General features: G+C 38.2%; 1 protein-coding gene across 3 annotated transcripts in view; it reads right to left on the bottom strand.

Annotated features, from left to right (window-relative positions):
- Positions 1 to 21,763, bottom strand: part of LOC113945161 (ubiquitin-conjugating enzyme E2 E2) — a 206,645-nt gene that overhangs the window by 183,908 nt on the left and 974 nt on the right. Inside the window, exons 1-3 of one of the 3 annotated variants that reach the window (XM_027639012.1) lie at positions 21,436 to 21,699; positions 16,657 to 16,845; positions 8,835 to 8,885 (exon numbers count right to left, since the gene is read on the bottom strand). In XM_027639012.1, coding sequence (XP_027494813.1) covers positions 8,835 to 8,885; positions 16,657 to 16,832 — 227 coding nt within the window. In that variant the 5' untranslated portion in view covers positions 16,833 to 16,845; positions 21,436 to 21,699. Of the gene's footprint in view, positions 1 to 8,834; positions 8,886 to 16,656; positions 16,846 to 21,435; positions 21,700 to 21,763 lie in introns of those variants that run through there. The other 2 variants (XM_027639013.1, XM_027639014.1) reach the window with 2 other exon arrangements.

Here is a 21,763-nt window from a genome sequence, read left to right as displayed (position 1 = left end):
TTGTTACTACCGGTAACAATATTACCATTAATACAGGTAACACACATTACCCATAGAATTTTGATACATGCAGAAAATACTGCACCGGTGTCACAGAAAGAAAAAATTTCTTTTGGCAATTTTAAAGTTATAATAAAAAGGATAAAAATCTCTATTAGCTTTACGATGTATATATTCGGTGGTGATTACTGTCAATACCTCCCAAACAAAAGTTAAATCGAACTTCAGCTAATCTTGCAGAAACAAAAAGCCCTCCTTCCCCCAAAACCAACCTGTACTAAAAATGAGGCAATAATTTTGAAAGAATGAAATTAGTCACTATTTCCCCACTGAACAATAATATTTTCTGATAAAGAAATTTCATTATGAATTTTATACAAAAAGATTGTCTACAGCCAGATAATCCAGAACAAATGCCTGTAAAAGCTTTAAAATTCTTAAATGCTATACTAAGCTCCAAATTCCATAAAAGTTACAGTAAGATATAAATAATTTAAAAAAAGGAACATAACAACAACACCCAAACCAGAAAAAACCTGGAGAAATTTTAAGTTGTCGGCTGTGTCAAGTGTTACTCAAGAGTAATTGCTGTCACTGTGTACCACTTATTCAAATAAAAATCTATTAAATTAAACACAAACCCTTACATTTCAGTTGTTGCTACAGAATCACCATCTTGATCTCCACAATATTTACAACATTAAAAGGCTGCAAGTATCACAAAAGCATATTATCACTCACCTATAGCCTCCTCTAGGCACAGTATGTATCTCAAGTTAATAAAGGCCACATAAATGTGGCTTTTGTACAGAGCAGATACTGAATTATGTATTTGATTACATATTTCTCCCTAAAAAACCAGAATGTTAACATTAATCAGAGGAAACTTCAGATTCTGGCATAAATTTGACTATCGTATAAAAGGTAATATTTAAAATACATAATGCCTTACCACACAAACACGAGTTGCCATATGTGAGGCACTGCTAAGCATGGTTTCTATTAAGCCAATACACAGTACCTGGCTTCTTTCCAAGAAACATGGAAGTATTTAAAAAACCCTGTTTAATCCAATTCCACAGCCTTGAAACAAAAATAAATTAAAGTGTTGCAAGAACTGTTAAAATGAAAAATTAAAGGCATGTAAATAAGTGAAAAAAAATTATCAGAAAAATGAAAACAAAGATTATTTCAAGTAGATATCTTAATCGTAATTAGCAACATTTGGCATGTTTATGATATGACTCAAAGCTGCAGCCAATTAGATACCCCAAAAAGCTTGTAACAAAGCTGCAAATGTGTAACTACAGCATAAATAAGTTTTATTGCACACCAAAAAAACAGCACCCAGATCAATTTCATAGTTTGTTTCCAAAATGCTGTAAAGCATGCTGTGGTACTAGTTCATGACTTTTTAGTCTTAAATAGCAGCTTTTCTGCCGGGAGATTTTGGAAAACAATTTCATTAAATTCAGACTATTAATTGTTAATCTGTATACATTCCATGTATACCAAGAATAAAAGAAAAATTACAGTGTTGCCTTAGACTGTCATGCCTAGGCAAAAAAACCCCACAAAACAAAACCAGCAACAACAAAAAGCCAAAACAAACAAACAAACATACCCCCAAAATAATAAAGTGTACTAAGTTAAAAAGCTGTACAATTGTGGTATTGAAACTGAGAAAGACTTTTTTTTTTTAATTTTTTTTTTAATTGATTTCCAAGGAGAGGGAAAACCACTATTTTTTCTTTGGAAGGAATAAGAGGCACACAATAGCACACAGGAAATGACATGAATTTGTCATATGCTTTCTTAAAGTTTTCTTAAAAAGGAAATTTTTAAATATTTGCAGAGTTCAAATTCTGCTCAAATGTGAGTGTACTGAAGACTACAGTGTTAGGCACTTCTGAGATTGTGTCATTTATTTAAGGAAACAAATATTTCATTATCAGTAATGCTGTCAGTTCCAACCAACAGACAAAATATCTTCCATTTTCTTCCATTTCCCCCATTTATTCAATAATGAGTAAATTACTAAAGGGTAATGAGTTGCTAATAAAAGCATGTTTTTTACATTATTATCATGAAATGGCAGTGACTGCTTGTTCAGTGCAACATCCCTACCACAGTCACACTTTCAAATAATTCCACTCTATCAAATTTCTGTAAAGAAATTGATCCTTACATAGTTTTCATATGAGACATTAGTCTATATTCAAGGGAAAAAATAGGAAAAAAGCCCCACAGAAATAGCCACACGTTCAGATATTTCTCTGCGAAGTCTCCTAACAATGGTGTAAAGTCTCAGTCTAGGTAGTTTTGTTTCTCTTGATGGCAAGCAATGATTGTTTTACACATTTATTTTAGGTTTTGGTGGTGGGAAAAGGTCTTTCTGTGTGTTTTATGAGGGCTGTACTGAGGAGATTAGAAAAACATGCATATAAATATCAGTTTTATACTATAAACCAAATTCTGGCTCACAGGAGGGAAAAAACAACCAAAAAACCCACAAACAAACAAACCAAAACCCCATCTTTGTTTAGCTACTTAGGAGAAGGCAAAAGAAATGCCTATGAAAGGTGGTCTGAAAAATTCTGGAGCTGAAAGCATTGGGGATTGCTCCTGTACTTCCTAGGAGACTGACTTACAAAGACCAGCTGCAACTCAATATGAAACGGCTGGAAGAGAATTTCTCTGTTCAGAATTCCCCACACTAAAAGCATCAAAGTGTTTCATTTTACCCTTGTTGCAGTTCTTCACACTACCTCCCCCAACTTACAATTTAATCTGGAGCTTTAGTTATCTTCCACCCTAAGCACACTGCAAATATCAAGGAACCCTTCCATTTCCATCACAGGCTGCTTTTTGAGTACTTTTCTGCCCTTTTCTGCTTCAAGGAATGCGTGATCATCATGACCCTTCCTTATGCCCCAGTCTCATTTCCCTGCTTCAACTATGCCATGGGATGTGCTCTGGCATCTCCCTGACCTTCCAAATCTGCACTCACACAGTGCTTGCTGAAGTATTCGTATTCTTCTCTAATATTAGTTTCTCTTTTCTTTTCCTCCTGGGAGAGTTGTCATCATTCAAAAACTGGGAGAACTGGCAGAAATCACGTGGAGGTATTGTTATGCTGGGAGGTATTAATGGATGTTGTCAGACAGTTCTTTACTTCCTCATCATTGCCAGACCTGGCAAGCAGCCAGTGGCAGGTTCCCTTTACTGCCTTTTTTCTATTTCCCCTCTCGTCTTCATGAAAGTTGCTAATGTTTCAAGCCACCAATAGCCACAATACATCCTGAAGCTTTTGAGTGTTGCATCTAATCATCCTAAAATCATCCCACAACCGCAAGCAGAAATGCAATCAAGCAGATATTCAGAACTCAGTTTATTCAATGAAAACAAACAAACAAAAAGCTCATTGCTCTCTAATTCAATTTTTTCATATCAAACATATATTTTCAAAGATATCAGATCGCTGAAGAAACACCAGCTATATTTTAGATGGCCTTCCAAGTACACTGCATCTCGACACATGGAAGACCCATGAAAAGAAACATCTGTGCATTATTTTTTTAAAAAAGATTCTCTGTGAACATTGAAAGGTCACTTTTACAGTGAAAATAAATAGCTATTTTAAATAGATGTTTTAATATAGCTATATGCTTCAGACCTGAAAGCACAAATGACAGCCCTGCACTGCCTTAAAAGAAAATGACTAAAGGAATGAAATGATTACATATTAAAAAGTAACCTGACATTTTTCATCTGAGGTACTTCAAGGTCCCAAGGTAATAAATCGAAAAACCTCACTAGTTATAAAAAACAGGCAAGCTAACTCAAGTGATAAAATATAATCCCAGTGTGATCGTTAACTTGCATGTTTTTGGGACATGTTTCTTGATTCTTTTGAAGCAGAAAGGGACTCAAAATTTAAAAACAAAGCAGTTACAGTGAGCACTCAAATAGATTTTTCATTCATCCCTACCCTCAGTTGTTAATACCTCATGGATTTAAAACCAACAGTATCCTGCAGATTAATATCAACCACTTGTATGCTAATCTTTTTGATTACATTTTGTTATTTCCTGTAAATTCTAAAGAGGGCAGGCAAAATTATATACAATCTTCTGTGTTACATTTTCTCTAGAAGGTTATAGGGAACCAGCAGCCTATAAAAGTAAGCCTATATAGGCAGAAGGTAAACTCCATGGATAACAGAATGGAAACGCAGCCTGGATTCAGGCTGGAAATGTTCGTAAGAAAAAACATTCAAAGAAAGCATTTGTTACTCCAGTTTTCATCCTGCTCACACATTAGCATCACATGCATCGCAGTCATGTGTCTGTGGCAAGAGACTGAGGCATCCCTAACTCAAACAATCAAAATCACTGAGCACAATTGCACAGCAGATACTTGCTGTACCTGCTTCTCTAAGTCCCTTCACTTCTCTCTCTCTGCATTGTAGAGCAAGGCTCACTACCTTCTGCCTCCCAGTCTTCCCAGGATATTGTGCTAACATTCGTTTTCTGCTCCTGATACTTGTGACATCTCTTTAGCTTTTAAGTAGCACTAGGTAGGAGTTTAAACAGGTGGCCCTGAGAACAATAACTGAAATTGATAGAATTCACATAGTCTCTGAGTTGTGAGGATCCAGCCTCAGCATTTCAGCAAAAACAGAGTCAGAGCAATATTAAACAGGAGTGCTGGGCTCCATACAGTCATTAATAGCAAGAGACATCCATGAGGCGCAGTGAACTCTCCCTAAGCCAAATAGAATATTTTGCCACTCCATTTCACTACATCACCCCAAAAAGAAGCATGTTTTAAGTATTTTCAGTGTGATTAGTTTTCACAAGCAAAATACTAGGATCAATTTTGGGTTCTTATCAATTTTGCAGATAGTTTAAAAAGCAAGGAATTAACGTAATGATTTCAAACTAATAGAAGAGATAAAACTGCATGCAGGGTTTTAAACTGATGGTTTTGGAGCGAGAACCAGACAATTTGCCAACTAAGTTGCACAGTCCTTTACAGTACACTTCTGAGCCGCAAGCACTACCTATATTGCTACAGGGAAAAAGAAATAAAACATATAAAACATAATAGAAATTGCAGTAAATACACAGAAAATAGAAGAATGGTGAAAAATACACTAAAGAACATCAAAAGGAAACATGAAGGGGAAGACAGGTAATATCAGTGACTTAACAGGAAAAATTTTGAGCAGTTGCTCCAAGTGGTGTCCACTGAGAGCTGCTATTCACTTTGTGCTGGCTCTCCTTGTTTCCAGCTGTTAAGTTCACATTGAAAGAAGCTAAAAATACAATAAATACTTTCCAAATATTATTTTCCCACGTAAGCAATTGGTATAAGTTGCCACAGAGATGTTGTTCTCTTGCCAGTGAGAAGGGAAATAGTATACAATGCTGACAATAGAAGTTGTATTCTATGACATCTATTGTCTTGGACAAGAGGCAGTCCAAAATATGGGAAAGTTTGAAAAGGTATTATTTTAGCTACAAGATTTCCCAACTATTCCCTGCTTTCCGCAAGGTAATATATGAAAATGATACCTAAATATGAAGTTTTTATCGCATGAGAGAAAAGGTATACTCTGCACTACTCAGAGGTATAGTATGTGCAACACTTCTTGTAATAAAGCTTTGGCATTTCAATGAGGTGGCAAAAAAAGAAGAGTGGCCAATGTCTACAATTTAGGCCTATTGTCTCCTGACAAACTGAAATTTCACAATACTGCAAATTTAAAACACAAATGTACCTCCTTCGCATTAAGGACTCTCCTTGACAGCAAATTCAGCTCAACAAAAAAGTAAAACGGGGGGAGGGATGGGACAACATATACTGAAAACCATCCAGTTATTTCTGTTAAATGTGAAGCATAACAGGCTTTTTTATTACATGCCTTCCTCCAAAAATAGCAATGATTACACTGTTCAACTCCCACACTCCCCTCCTCAGCTTGGCTTTTTTATGCTTAGAACATTATACATTCTCAGTCTTGAGGAAGAAGCCAAAGTTTGTGGAGTCCAGAGGACTCTTTCCATCACCCAGTACCCAAACTACAGAATATGAATACCTAGGGAGGCAGGCAACTCTTAGTTTCTTATAACACTAAATCTTCTTTTAAAGCCAAAAGTGACAGATTTTTTTTTTATGAACTCTAAAACCCACAGCTTTCCACATTTTTGGAAAGATGCTGCAAGTCGCAGGCAGTGATAATCTGCCAATTACAAGGCACATTCGTGAGCAAGACTTTTTTTTTCTTCCAGACAAACACAAAGATTATACAGCCTAATCTCTTCATGAGGATGAGGCAGGGGAAATGCTAAGATTGCAGCTGCTGCAGCAGTGGAAGCTGCAACTGCTTTGGAGCTTGTACCGACTGTGTAGCCAACATGCCATTGAGGGATGCTGAGGATGATGTACTACAGACACTGTTCCATTTTGGGTTTTTTTCCTGAATGGGAAAAACCTGAAGCTTTGGCCTGCTGTATTTAACAGAAAGTCTTGCAAACCTACTTGCAATATTCCACCCAAGTTCCAATACAGTTCCATATCCTCCCTATCAGAACTTCCTAAGTAACTACTTAAGACTACTCTTGATTAATAAAACTTTCTTCATGCCTTCTATGACATTTAGTTTGGGGATTTATCACATTCCTATTGCCCAATCTTAGTTTATTTTATATATAAAACAGTACACATAGTGAAGGCAAGCCAGAATCACAACCATTTCAAGTGGCCTACATCTGTAAGGAATTTATATTTATAAAATATGGCTGGGTTTTTTTAACAGAAAATATAACATCTTATAACAATGATCTAAATTTCACTAAACCCAAGAAAGAACGTATCAATACTTTAGGGTAAGATATACTATATAATAGCTCAGGTTTCTTCATTATTATCTGAAGAATCATGTCTGGCTGATGTATTTATTTTGTAATGTTTAACTATAATAGAAAATAGATGAAGTTTAAATGAAAACACTGTTTAGACTATGTCAACAGAGCATAAAACTAAATGAAGTGATTCTGTATTGACTATAAAAACATATTTGATAATAGTAAAGTTACTAATGGTTATCTATCAAGATCACAACATGAAGTAATTCTGCATCTTCAGAACTGTGTTAAAGCAGCAGACACATGAAGTTAGATGTAATTTTGTGATTTTGCAAAACAGCGTCATGCAGTGCACTTTATTGCTATTTTATCATTAGTGTAAATAATTCAACAAACCCAGGAAATCTCCAGCTCGCTTAGGTTTTTTTTAAATTGCAATCCACCAAAGGGCTTTTCACTAAGACAGTCAATGCTCAGTTTACACTTGCTAGCAAAAGAAAATCAAATATAACACTATCTTGTATACTGAAACAACTGTTTTGTTATAAAGAGAAGGCTTCAGAAAACTAGAAAAAATGACACTGCTGTAAAAACTGCAAGCCTTTTACACTCAGTTCAAAGACATGCATTCTTCTACAACAGACTAAAGTTTTATATTCATCTCAGCAAATCAGTCCACTAATAGGCATCAGTCATCAACACTGAAGTAAAACCTGCCATATGAAACTGCTTTGATGTGATTGAAGACTCACACATAGTCGTAAGTATGACAGAACAGCTTAGCTATTAAAATGTTTTATCTAGCAAAAAACTGTTGATCCTAATTGACTGAAATACTCCTTGAACACTATTATTGCAAGGCTACTTCACTACACAGAGCTTCAGTATGTAGCCACTTAACTTATATATATCTTGAGATCCAGCACAACCACATCAAATCTTGTTAGACTATTTTCTCACACATACTTTTGTCACGAGACCAAAACAATAAAGCTGACTGTCATTTTTACTACCAGCTGCTTAGTTAATTCGATACTGAAACGTACTGGGATTCATCACAAAAGCTGCATGCAATCAGCTATTTCTTTTTCCTGCACTAATAGAACGAAACCTACTAACCACATCAGTTGAAATGAGTTGGTGGGACTGGGTGGAAGCTATTTTTCTCCATCAAGCCCAACCTCCCACCACAAGAAGTGCAGGGGCACGGGCTCCTTTAAGCAGCGCTGTGCAGCCCTGGCCCAGCTCCAACACTGACCGTATGTCAAGCTGACAGATAAGAAGCCCGAGACAGCCATCTGAAAACAACTGCATACAGCCCCTGCCACCAGACAGCGAGGGTTTCGAGGTCTACCTCATCAGTCACTGCAAAGCCAATTTTAAACACACCAAAAGTAAATGTACCTGACCAAGAAAAACCCACCAAACCAAACAAACAGATCGACGTTATTAGAAAGTCTACATGATTAGATACTCTATTTCAGGAAGTTTCCACCCAACATCATAATTTATCACCACAAACACAGTCAGAAAATTAATAATAGTTTGTGCCTATAACATATTTTTTTCTCCTTTATATTCACAGTGTTTTAACAAATTGCAAGAAAAAGGAATCAAACATACCAAGCAACCTCCACCAAGATTACATTTTACAGAATCAAACAAAATGCTATCAATTTAATGCCTCAAATGAAGGGTCATTTGATTTTTGCCCTGTATACATCCATGCATTACAGAGTTCACCCATTTTTACCATTACTTAGGTTACTGGGAAATATGTCGTATGTTGCCTACATGTCCTTAACATGTAGGCAACATATTATCGATCAGTTTTTATTCCAAAATTACTAAGTAATCAGCACAAAGGAATAGCTACAATTTACTCCAGTCCCCTATGAAGTTTCCATAATTCCATATATTTCATTTCCATATTCAAAATTAATAAAATCCAGGTGAACTTACCTACAGTTTGGAGGAGGGTCTAATGTAATTTCTGCAAGTTCTTTCTGAATTCTTAAGAGAAAAAAAAAATATTATCAGGACTTTTTTTTCAATCTGTTTCTTCCAACTTTATGAACATTTCTACAGCAATCAATAGGAACAAAATATAATTCTTAAAATTTCTGACGAAAAGCTGATGCTAAAAGGTTTCATGAAACTGTACAAGAACATGTGGAAGCAAATGTTAAATCTTTTCTGAAAAATGAATTTCCAATATGGGACAAATGCCATGAGCAGCCACCTAGAAAATCACACTTTTTCTATAGGTCAGGGTTCTCAGGTCCTTGGCTCACTTACACAATTACTAAATGTCTCATGTATCCTCTTTCTCTATTTCTCCTCTGCCTATATGTCTTATAAGCTCTTGCACTCTAGAATATTTAGCTTCTTAGTGTATATCATACTAGCAAGGTAAACCCCCCCAACTTCCAAGAATAATTGTCTCTCACCCTCCCAGAATGAGCCCATGCTGGTCTTCTTCATAACCTCCTCCTAGGTACTGCGGGTCTGCTATCAGGCTCCCCCAAAGTGAGGTGCTCCAGCTCCCTGGCTAGCTTGGGGTTGTACTGCTGGACTTGCTCTGGTATGTGCCTTCTTTTTACTGGGGGATCAAAATCAGGTAAATGTTATCCCAGGTACAGTCTAATGAGAGCTGAGTAATGGGAGACAAATCTCTTCCATCTGCCTATGGACTATGCCCCTGTTAGTACATCCCAGGAGGCAGTCAGCCTTTGTTGCTGCCTCACACTGAGCTTGTTTTCTGCCAGGGTCCCCATCTCCTTCTCAGCAGAGATGGTCCCCAGTATGTATCATTACAAGGGGTGAGTCCTCATTTCATGAGTTCTCTGTCAACCCTCTCCTGCAGCCTGGCAAGATCTTTCTGAGCCACAGCATTGCTCCTGCATGTACCAAGTGCTCCCCCCCAGCTTGCTGTAGTCTGAAAACTTTAGAGTGAACTCTGCCATATCCTCCAGGTCACCAATAAAGACATTACAGGCATCCTGCCAGAGTTCTTCCTGCAGGGAGAGCAACTTCGTTGTTCAGGATTTCTGGATATTCCCAGGCTGATGCTTCCAAGCCAAGTCCATGAATGCCTGATCTCTGCCACAGCTGGCAACAGGGGCTCTTTTCCCTTACACCAGCATCTGCATGAGAGCCAGTATTTTGACCTTTGAAGAAATTTAATTATACAGAGTGGGAGTCTACAGAGTTCCCAAAGGAACTTGTAGGAGTTTTCAGTTCCCAAAGTATGATGCCATAAGCAAGACTGTAATGGTCACCTTACCTATAAACTATGCCCAAGTCTTTTTTATAGGCTACTTCAATGCAAAAACATGAACATTTAGAAGCAGGAAGAAAAAGTAAAACAATTCAAGATACCCTGTGTATTTTCTTCTTGCCTTCTCCTTCACAAGATTTCATGTACAGCAGCAAATTGTTATTCCTGTTATTCCCTATGCTAAGAAAGAAAACCTGCACAATAACACCACGCAAATTCCTGAAATACATGCCAAAGCCATAAGCCAAAAGTTCAGGTCTGACTTACACATACCTAGTTAAAAATGATTGCTACCCATTTTGCATATAAATACAGGCAAAGAAAACGGCTTATCAAAATAAGCATTCAGGTATATTGGCATATATAACATAAAAATGAGCAGTTTAATTCTCTATATAATTTTAACATCCAAACACAATCTTACATGTTAAGGAGTCTCACAGCCACTATCAAAATTCCCCTTATGCCACTATAAGTTGATTTTCCAGCTACAGTGAATAAATGAACCAATGGCAGTAGAAGAATTGGCCTGAACCAGAAACTCCAGCCTTTATCTTTCATATTCTAAAATAATTAGGACATACGTGGGTAAGATTTGTAGGCAGAGGTAATAATCACTCATTAGATCAGATTATATAATTGCAAAGATAAAAACACTCTTCCAGATGCTTAGATTTTCTTCTAACTTTTATGCACCCCAACCCTACACACACACACCCCCACAGAGTTCCTTCAATTGAGGGGGAGCAATTTGATCTTTTACTTGCTTTTTCTACTCTTTGAAATATTTATATCTCCAGTACATAGAATTTCCCCAATAAATATCATACCTTTCCTATAAAAATACAGGCACAGATTGCTTAATCAAGCACCAAATCATTGTAGTAACACGGAAAATACACCACATTTTTTTAATTAGTAAAGTTTAAGCACAACAAACATGTTGTTTTAAAAAACTTACTCCATTTAAACAATCCTAACAATTCACACCTTTTAGAAGGGAGATCTTATAACTGTGGGAGAGGCTTAAAATATTTCTTCTGTATATGATAAATTTCTGCCATGATTTTGAAATTATACTATCACAAATTCAAACCACAGAAAATCTAGGTAACATAGATTCTTCAATTTCACGTTTTATGGGTTGTTCTGCTTTTTCAGCCTTTTGTGAAGTTACAGAATGATGGCATTGCACTTTTATAGTCAGACATCATTCCTTTACTTTACATATAGTAGTAAGAGCAGTTAATATTTCATTGCATTACAGTGAGTCTGAGACACGTCAAGAATGGATTGACAACTTCAACAACCTCAGTCCTAGATCAAAAACTTTATATTCTTCTTCCTAAATCCTAACCCATGTTCCTTATATTCTGAAAACAAAAGAGTCTCTCATTTTTTCCATCTGTTGTAGTTCAACCCAAAATTTCTAACTTCTAATTTCACGAGTGCTAAAATGGCCCTTTATCAAGCTTTTCTGTGACTGAGCAAACAAGGACAAAACACCTTTCTGCTTCCAGCCATAAAAATTGATCAGATGGCACTGCATATTAATGTTCAAAAGTCCTAACTGCTCTTGCAAGCATCTAAGATAAAGAGACATTTCATTCATCATTATTTTTATACAAACAAGATACAACACATTAATACAATACTGTCCATCTTTTGCTCCTCAGCAAGTTATCCGTGTTTATTCTCCTACTCTGTGGTGTCCCAAACTAGTTTATACACCTTACAACCCTTTGTTGCAACCTTAATTTACCTTGCATTCATGCTGAGAGCTTATTCATAAACAGTTTCTGTAGAGTAGCTGACATGCAATATCTTGTTCACATGTCACAGCATTCAAAGTTACAATTAAATTGTCGGACAGCATCCCAGAGAGCCTTGCACTGATAGAGACCTCCAGTGTGCAAGCTGGCTTTTGTCTGCACGTGCTCTGGTACTTGCTTCATATCTCCATTGAGTTGCCCTCAGAAACTGCCACAGGAGAGGATGTACCTCATTTCCTTCACTGACCACAGAGAATTTGCTATGAGGATATGTGGCCTCTGGCAACAAAACATTTTTTTTCAGGGTCCTTTCTGGTGTCTCTGTCTTTGGATTTTTTGCCTCAATAACAGTTATGTTTAACTATGTCAGAGCGAAAAAGAACTCTAAATTAAAATAATTATATATATTCAGTTTATATTTAAACTAATGACATAATGGCTTAGGGAAGTATTGGGAAGTAGGGTGATGGCAAGGGGTGAAGCCTTGGTTAATAATCAATGCCCTGGGCTGCACACATAGGACATTTAATTTGCAGTGTCAGATCTGATATTCTTTGTTTGGTCTTAGAGAAGTCCTTTGACTTCTCTCTCTCATATACACATATATCTATATATATACACACATAAAAAAAATATTTTTCCCCTCCATTTTACTATCAGAAGAGAACAAACATAGTTGCCTTCCAGTACAAGTGCAACCGTTAACCTACCCATAAATTCAGAAGCATGAAAGCACATTTTGGATTTCAAATATTATTAATTCTCACAGACACATATTTACTACTGTTCCAAGACTAAGGGGACTGTGGTTGTTTTCTTCATGAAACAGTTAAAAGTTCTCTAAAGCTAAGAGAGAAGTGAAACATCAGAGGATTTCCCAATGTGATTAATTGGAAAAGAAATAAAGGATTACGTGACAATAAGCTATTTTTACCACATCTACTTTTCTAAAATACATGCCTCTTTACCCATAAAAGCCAGCTGATTCAATACCCTATACCAAAGAATATGCTACTTAGGAAATACTTAAAAAAGCAGACACTGGTACATATTTCACTACTAAATAAACTGTGACTGAGCAGGAAATTGATCTAAAGATGGTTAGCTTCATACTGGAGGAAAAAAAATATTCTCACCCACATACTAAAAGATGGATAAATGACAAGGATATTTCTTGTAAAAAAAGCAGTCTGTATTTTGCTGTCATATTCAACATTCTAAATACCATTCCTAGATTCCTTGAAAATAGTGCTGTGATAAACCTCTCAGAGAAAAAAAAAAAAGGGAGAAGGGAAGGGGAAAAAAGGCTCATTTTTACTTTGTTGAATTTTGAACAAATTTAATCTATTACTGATTTGCTACTCCTTAAGGTTGTAACTTCTTTCAATAAGAAAAAGATTACAACTAAAGTTTTACAGTTCACAATTTATTGTAGGCACAGATATTTATTAAAAAATGTCAGGATTGGACACAAAGGTTGACAGATTTTCAACCAGCAACTTCAGGAGCCAAGCAAAACAATACATTTATTTGTTGAGCTACATCAGCCAAGAATGGTTTCACTTCTCTCAATCCAAAGGTCATGCTAAGATTTGCTACTTAAGAGGTAACAAGATGCCTGCTGTTTTCAAGGACAGCAATTCAATTCCTTGTCTGAACTGTAATTGTGATATGCAACGAGTTTCTCAATCTTGACATGTTAGGTAAGAAAGGTTGCTATTTAAGGTGATGCCCTCTGGGTGAGGAAAACTGAAGGACCAGTACACTGCATGACATATGCTGTAAGCTATTACACCTGTATATCAGCTACTCCTAAAAGTATTAACAGAGAAGCACAGCATGTGATGGCATTCTGCACTCTTGATGCCAGTTATAGCAACGCTAACAGAAGAAACTCCATATCTTAAAACCAAAAATCTTACTCAAATAGAAATTTGAGTGGTTTCATATAGCCTCTGTAATCAGATCACTTTGGAAAGCAGTTAAGCCGCATGAGCAGTATATTCATACATAAGACGTGGTAGCAGTTTACGATTACACAAGCAAAAGTCAGCACACTGCTAAATCTTGATTTCTATAAAACCTAATGCTACTGAAAATTCTGTAAATCTGACTACATAAAAATACAAATAAAAAGCAGAACAAAAATTTTCCAAACAGAGATGCACAAATTTTCATTCTAAACCAATATATACAATAGGTATCATAAGGCAATCCAAAACCACTGTGACTACAATTCCATACGCAGGAAAAAGCTTATCAACTAAGGAAATGTGATTTCCAAACTCAGGTTAGAATCAAGTCTGTAGTCTGTGACTTTAGATCCAGTGCTACATTAACTCACTGGTGTTCTGTGCTTTAAACAAGAATTAAGGAATCTTGACCAAAGCCACAATTGACTACACTCTGTTGTTTGAGTGTTTTACTGATTTTAGCAGAATTGACTCCTTTAACTGAAGGTAACAGAGTACAGCCTTTTTAATCCTGCACAACTTTTCACTTCTAATGAACAAAATTAACAATATTACTATGAAGATATTTTATACAGACAGTTTCTGTAATCCTTATCACATATTGAAGACTCTAAGAAATTTTTCCTTCCTCCATGATACTCCACTCCTTTTTATCCTCTGCTTTAAATCCCGATTTACCTTTCTTGAGACACTACTGATTTTAATTAAAAAGCAAAGAAACAAAACCCATAATACAAAAACTTGGCTGAATGAAGAAAGTACAATCCCAAATCTAACACAGTGACAAAACTACTGAATACTTAAAAACAAAAAAGAAAAAAAATTATACTGTTAAAAACCCCTGTTGCTAGAAAAACTATGTTGTTGTGATCCTTCCAGAAAGTGCTATGACAACCAGCACTCATAAAATATATTTTTTCAAAATATTATTCATTGTGTACATACCTAAAGAACTATTGTAGGTCATGTCAGCTTTTAAGATGTATACTTAAATGTATATTTTTAAAATATATTAATATTAGTATGCACATGAAACTGGCTTTAGAGTCTAACCAGCAAACGCACTGATGTCAGCAACTGGCATAATTAGTTTCAGCAGAACCATAAGCAGATGTGATTAAACTTTAAAAGGTTTAAGTAATTTTATCACTGTAAAATGCATGTTGATAAAAGCTCTAAGCTTTGAAGATACAAAGCTAAGATTAATAGACCAATTTCTGACATATCATTATTAATTTTTTAATAGGATAGTGTCCACAAGCTCTTGTCAGAATTGCGGCATCGGCATCATTACACCAGACATTGTACAAAGTTCAGAATACACAGACTGCTTTCTAAAGATACTGAAAACTATTTTTTATGACCTTAAAAGTCATGACTAATCCAATATTTTTAATATTTAAAAAATAATAATAGCAGGAAGCAGACAAAAGAGAACAAGGTCAGAAACCATAAGGGCTGTGAAGATTAACTACATGAGTAACACCATGGTTTGCAGTGAAAGCTGAGTGGGTGTTTTGGGTTTTTTTCCTTTTAGTCATAAAAGGAAACATGGGGAACTTTTGCTGGCCATTCTGTAAGTGGTATGACCAGTGATACGACTCCTAATAGTGTCTTAGTAGGAATGGGTGTCAAGAAAGCATTTCTACAGAGAAGAAAAAATGAAAAAAAGCTAGCTGTAAGGAAGGTTATCTATGGCAGAAAAAAAGCATGACAATACCCCACTGGAAAGACAGAAGATACTTCAGTCCAGAAAAGTATGTAATAGAAAAGGGACATATTAAGGCAAGACAAAGACTTGAATCCTGAAGGGAGGTACACACATTTATATACTGGTGTTTATGGACTGTGACTACATGTTATAAATTATGGCAATAGGGGAGCAATGCTTCTCCTTTACCACAGCACCACAGTGGTATAATTCCAATGTTTTTTCTTGTAGTTTATACGGCCTTGGATTAGCAAAGAAACGAGATCTGGGAATTCTGCACCAGGACAGTCTGCAGAATTGGTCTCTTGTCAGATTATTTTATGAGTGCTTTTTTACTTCAATCACTATAATCCCATTTGCCTAGACTAACAACCCTGTGTGTACTAAGGAAGCTACACTAAGCTGTAAATTCCTTCTGTCTGGTCCAAGCAAGACAACCGTTATCTGAAGATGGACATGATAGCATAGAATAACTTAAATAGCTATTCTACAAACCAACCTTTCCTCTCAAGCAGAAAAGGGAAGGAAAATAAATGGGTAATGAAACAGATCAGAGTTTAGTAATGAAACCAACATGCATTTGTTGTTCACTCAGATATTTCTGACCTGACCATCTGGGAAAAGAAAACAGAGTACTTCACAGCAATAGGTATTACAGTAGTCCTAACATGCTGAGTTACAGAACTGTCTGATATGTTTATGGTTAATTAACTGTAAGTTACACTGACAAGTTTCAACATCAGTCATACATACACATACAGAGATATATTTTATAAGGCTACAAAACTGTCTGAGTTTTACTAGCAATAAAAAATTGTCAGCTTTTATCATGCAAGCAACTATTAAAACCATGTGAAAGAGCCAATCTGTCAAAGAAAGGAAAAAGTATACAGGTCTCATTATTGTGACCAGTCTCAAGAGAATATTACACTAATACAGCAGTGTTATAATAAAACCATCAGAAAATTAATATACTGAGTCAATACATACATGTGATGCTCAGCTGAAAAAAGAGAAATTAAAATAAAACCCAAAAAGAACACTGTACCTTTTAGCACTAGTTGACAGTTTAGCAGCTGTTTTGCTTGATATTTTGCCCTCTTTTTTCTTGGGCTGAACTTGCTCCCTTTCTTGTTCCTGCTGAACACCTTCACGCTGATCTCCATCAGAGCTGCCTCCACTAGTGCTTGGACTATCATCTACTCTCTGCCCCTCTGTAGACATGGCAGATGCTGCACTGAACAAAAACAAACAACAGAAGTTAGCTTTTTGAGAAGAAACTGCCCAGCAGTATTTCTTACATGCCTTAAGGAAAGAACACATAATGTCTTTGTCTTAATACGTAACACTTGTGTTACAGTACTTCAGTAATCTTAGCACTGAAGAGTTTTGCCAGAAGCATCTTGACAATAATTCAGGAGCTAGTCATTTAAAACCCTATGCCAAAAAAAACCACAAACTCCAAACAACAACAACTACCACCTCCCAAAAAACCCCACCTTTTATATATATATATAAGCCCACCTATATATATATATATATATATATATATATATATATATGAGAAAAGCAGAAGTTATCAAAGTGGGAAACATAATCCAGCAAGTGTAATACCATTCACTGTGAATTACATTTTTCAACCACTCAGCAATACCATGCACTAGCTATCTCATCACTATGCCACCGGTTCAAATATAACATAGTTTGTTAAAAACTGAGAGTTATTACTGTATTAACACTCTCTGTTATCCCATATGAAACAAATCTGTGGGCTCATTCCAAGTCTTTAATGTGGGTTTCCACATTACAAAATCTACATCTTGGCATGCTCGATGGAAACAGTCACAGAATAAAAAAGCACTAACACAGGACTGTTTATCTTTACTGAAATGGTACACTTCTAGAGCGGTAAGCACGCTGGTAAAGGACATAAGGAAGCTTTTTCCTGACAAATTTCATTCAGGCAATATGAAGCAACAAAGCTGTCAGAAGAACACAAGAAGCAAGAAATCTCAGTATATTTCAGAAGTCAAGTTAACACTTTATTTGCACACTTCTGATACTAGTTAGCTATTTTAATTTCTTCCTTCATTTTAAATAGTACAACAATATGCCGACAGATGAGGAATTACAAGCCCACTGTTACAGCTGTCATGACTTCTCAAACTGTTCTAATGAAGGGCAGATGTCCAGGAAAAACCCTTACTGAATTAGCATATGTGATGGCACTGATTGATTTTTTTTAAACAAACAAACAAACAAAGCAAAACAAAACATAAACCAAAAACCAAACAAACTCAGGTCTTTCCTTTAATTCCTAATCTGTAGCTTATATACCTACTTTATATATCCTCCTCTAAAGATTTTAATAAAAGAACCATCTTCAAAGCACATAGGCCCAAACGTTACTTGCTTACACCCACACAATCTCCATATATCTGGGTGGTTTTCTGATCAAATCTGTCTGAATCAAAGAATTTGTTCTTTCATATACAAAGAGTTTTAAATTGCTGTGAACTTTGACTTGCTTTTCCTCTTACCTATGTGCAGACACTATCACAATTAAGAACAAAACTATTCACTTTAACTGTTATATGTTTTAAGACTCGCTCAAGGGAGAATAATGATATTTCAGGTTCAGATTCAACCTTGCTCATTCCACGGATTAAATAAAGTTCATCTCCCTGTATATATTTATGGAAAGAGACAGCAAAGTAAAAGTAAAGTAACATCAATGCCAACAGGGTTATGTTTAAAGGATGCTTTTTAAAAAAGGTTGTAAGTGTTGTAGTTACAGCTGCATGTAAGAAAATAAATTTGCTCCTATTCTGAAAAACTCTTACCAAGATCTAATTCTATCAAAGAGTACACACTGTGGAGTGGAAGAAATAATCTCATCAAGCATTACTGACAGATGTAACTAACTGCAGGAGGAATTAGGTCTTTTTTATCTAATTTGTAAAGCTATACCAAACAAAAATTCTGGAAGTATGGCATCCGTTCAAAATGTTTATGCACCAAAAGAAACAGCAAGCAATACCAAGTGATGGATATGGGACTAAGGTTTCCCTTAATCAGCTTAAACTACATTTTGGATTTTATCATAGAAAATAATATTTTCATATATAAATTTATATAAATACACAACACTTAGCCTGCTCATTGAAGTAACCAAAATAATGCATAGTTTTCACCCTAAAATTAAAATACAAAAACTGTTCATTCCTAGAGAACAATTTTTCCTATTGTACAGTTACATTATATTTAACATAATTTCTATATTTACACAGGTTGAAGTTCAGATATTTAAATCCTAGTTGGCAGATTTTAAGATAAAAGTAACAGAAGACTTAGAGGTAATAAACCACAAAAATATCATATTCTGACAAGTCAAAATATGCATTTAATAACTATAATGCAATTTTGATAGTAAGTACGCATTTTCTTTGCTTCTACATAGAGCTAAAATACAACCTCATTTCTCTTTATAACACTTGTGATGGCCTTTATTTGCTCTAGATTTTAGTTCTGAACTTTGCTTAGTAAACCCCATTTTAAAGAGAAAAATTCTCTCTTCACAATGTACATAGGCTTTAACACTGCAGGCGAGAAAGTTAAAAGCATATTTAGTAATGCTTATACGCATAGGACATCTGCTGTGAATAACCTTAGCTATAAATATTACTATTATCCAAAAAACAACTCTATTCACTTCATAAGTTCAGGTTACTATCCAGCAGACAAACACTAACAGTAGCCCAGAGCATATAATTACTGTAACATGTAATGCCAGCATTTACAATAGGAAAATGCTTCAATCTGTCATTTGATGTCTGGCTAGTTTCTTGGGGGTTTTTTGTTTTGGTTATTTTTTTCTCTCTCCCTTCTCCTTCTCTCTCTGTTCCCCTTTCTGACAGTCAGGCAATTCTTTCTATGCCATCTGCTCACAATATCTGCAATTTTAGGAATTTTTGCATAGTTCAAGGGATGCTTAATATTCTGGTAAAAGTGAGTGTTAAAGGGCCTGAAGTTAGACACTTCAAATAGGGTTAAACTTAAAAGAGAGCCAAACACACGAACAAACAACTAGGGAGAAAAAAAAATCAACTGAGGGGATGACACTGTGAAGAAAGCATTTCATTGCCACTAACACAGACAGAAATACAAGATACTCCTTGAATCTGAACAGCCATGAGTGTGTTTGCAACTGTCACACAGAGCAAGAGGGAAGACACGCGATGTCCAGGTCCCCGACTGCCAGACTATTCTATATTCAGGTGAGAGTTGCTAACCTCCCTGCTGCTGTGCAGAGAAAAATGAGCAGAGGGGACAGGGAAAGGAGTGAAAAGGGACTTAAAAGTCTCTCCCTTAACGTGAGATGAATCAGCAGAGAGACAGATTACAAGTGTAACTACAGCTATCAATTCGAAGTGAAGAGTCCAAAAGGTTTTGCTTTTGTCCAATATATCTACTGGCACCTTCCCCTTCTTCCTCAAAACAAAACAAAACAAAACAAACCCAAACAAAAAATATACAGAGTCACAAAAACCCAACACCAACCACCATCACACTCTTCTCCCCCCTCCCCCCCCCCCCAAAAAAAAATCCCGTAGTTAGGCACAGCAGGGTCCTGGCGACGTGCAGATCGGTCCCCAAGGGCGGCAGAGCTAGTGATGATGTCCTTTTAAAGCGCTCTTAATTTTCTTTAAGCCAAGATAAATTGAATATTTCTGCAGGGTCCACGACGAGACCAACGGCAGCAGCCGCCTTACTTCATCTTCATTAGAAAGCGTAAAGGGTAAAAAGAGCACAACATCGCAGGAGGGCAGGCAGAAGGCGCCCGGTTTGTAGCCGAGCAGGGTCCACCACTGAGAGAGGAACCTGGACGGAAAGGACGAGAGGCCCCGGCTCCCACGGCCCCCAGCCGCCCGGGGGCAGAAGCGTGGCTCGCCCGTCGGGAAGACCCAGCCGTGCGGGAGCTGGTGGTGGGCACGGGCATCCCCAGAAACACACACACCCCGCACCCCCACAGCCGGGTGGGAGGCGGCCGGGCCAGGGTGAGAAGTAGGAGACAACCGAGAAGAGGAGGAGGAGGAGACTGCGAGAGGAAGACGTCGGGGGCACATGAGGGAAGGGAGAGGGTTGGGCTGCGGGGCTCCTCAGGGCGCTCCGGGTGGGGGCGGGGGAGGCTAGTGCCCTTCCCGAGGGGCTCGAGCCCGGGATGCCCACCGGGTGCTGCGGCGGGGGGGGGTGTGGGGATGGCGCATCCTGGGAGGCTCGATCATGGAGGGCGCAGGGGGTACCCCGGCGCCGGAGCGACCCAGGGGCGCAGCGAGTGCCGCGGGGACCACGCGATCGGCGCGGAGCGGGGCCGGAGGGGCGGGGGGGGGAGCGGGGGTGGTCGCTGCTCCCGCCCGCAGCGGGGCGAGCAGGACAAATGGACACGGAAGAGTTGCTGAAGGGGTATGGGGGTGCTGAGAAGCAATGGAGGCTGGATGGAACCTGAGGGAGCGGGGAGCGGCGGCAGAGATGCCGAGGTGGCTGGGGGCGGAGGGGGACGGCCGGGACGGAGGCTAAGAAAGGGCACGGCTGGGGATGACAAGGAGGGAAGGGGGTACCAGGCAGCGCCGGGGGGATGCGGAGGGGGGAGGGGAGATGAAGGATAAAGGTAGAGAGCGAGGGTCACAGATAAATGGGGGGGAGGGTGCTGTCGTGAGGAAGCGACGAGGGGGTAGGAACCCGGCGGGGGGAGGGGAGGCAGACGGAGAGCTCAGCCGGGGCAGAGGTAGGTGTACCCCGGGAGAGACGGGGGAAAAGCCTCTGCTACCTGCAGGCGAGCGCAGGTCTCTCTCTCGCTGGTGCCGGACACAGGCTGCGGGACAATCCGTCGCGGTCGCCCCGACTCCGGCCGGGCGCGGGGCTGGAAAGGGGCTGCAGCCGCTCACTGAGTCATGAGCCCGCTCCCCCGCGCTCCTCGCTCTCGGCTTCCCCTGCCCTTTCCCCTTTCTCCCGAGCAGCAGCGGCGGCCGCTGCTGCTGCTGCTTCTCCCACCGCCGCCGCCGCCGCTCCTGCCCCCGCTGCCCGGAGAGAAGTGAAGCCGCTGCCGCGCGCGCGCGCGCGCCCCCGCCGCCCCCGCCTCCGCGCGCGCGCGCCCC

Source organism: Corapipo altera, unplaced genomic scaffold (genome assembly GCF_003945725.1).
Source record: "Corapipo altera isolate COAL_440 unplaced genomic scaffold, ASM394572v1 44, whole genome shotgun sequence".
Classification (NCBI taxonomy): domain Eukaryota; kingdom Metazoa; phylum Chordata; class Aves; order Passeriformes; family Pipridae; genus Corapipo; species Corapipo altera.
This window is presented reverse-complemented; position numbering and strand designations above follow the sequence as displayed.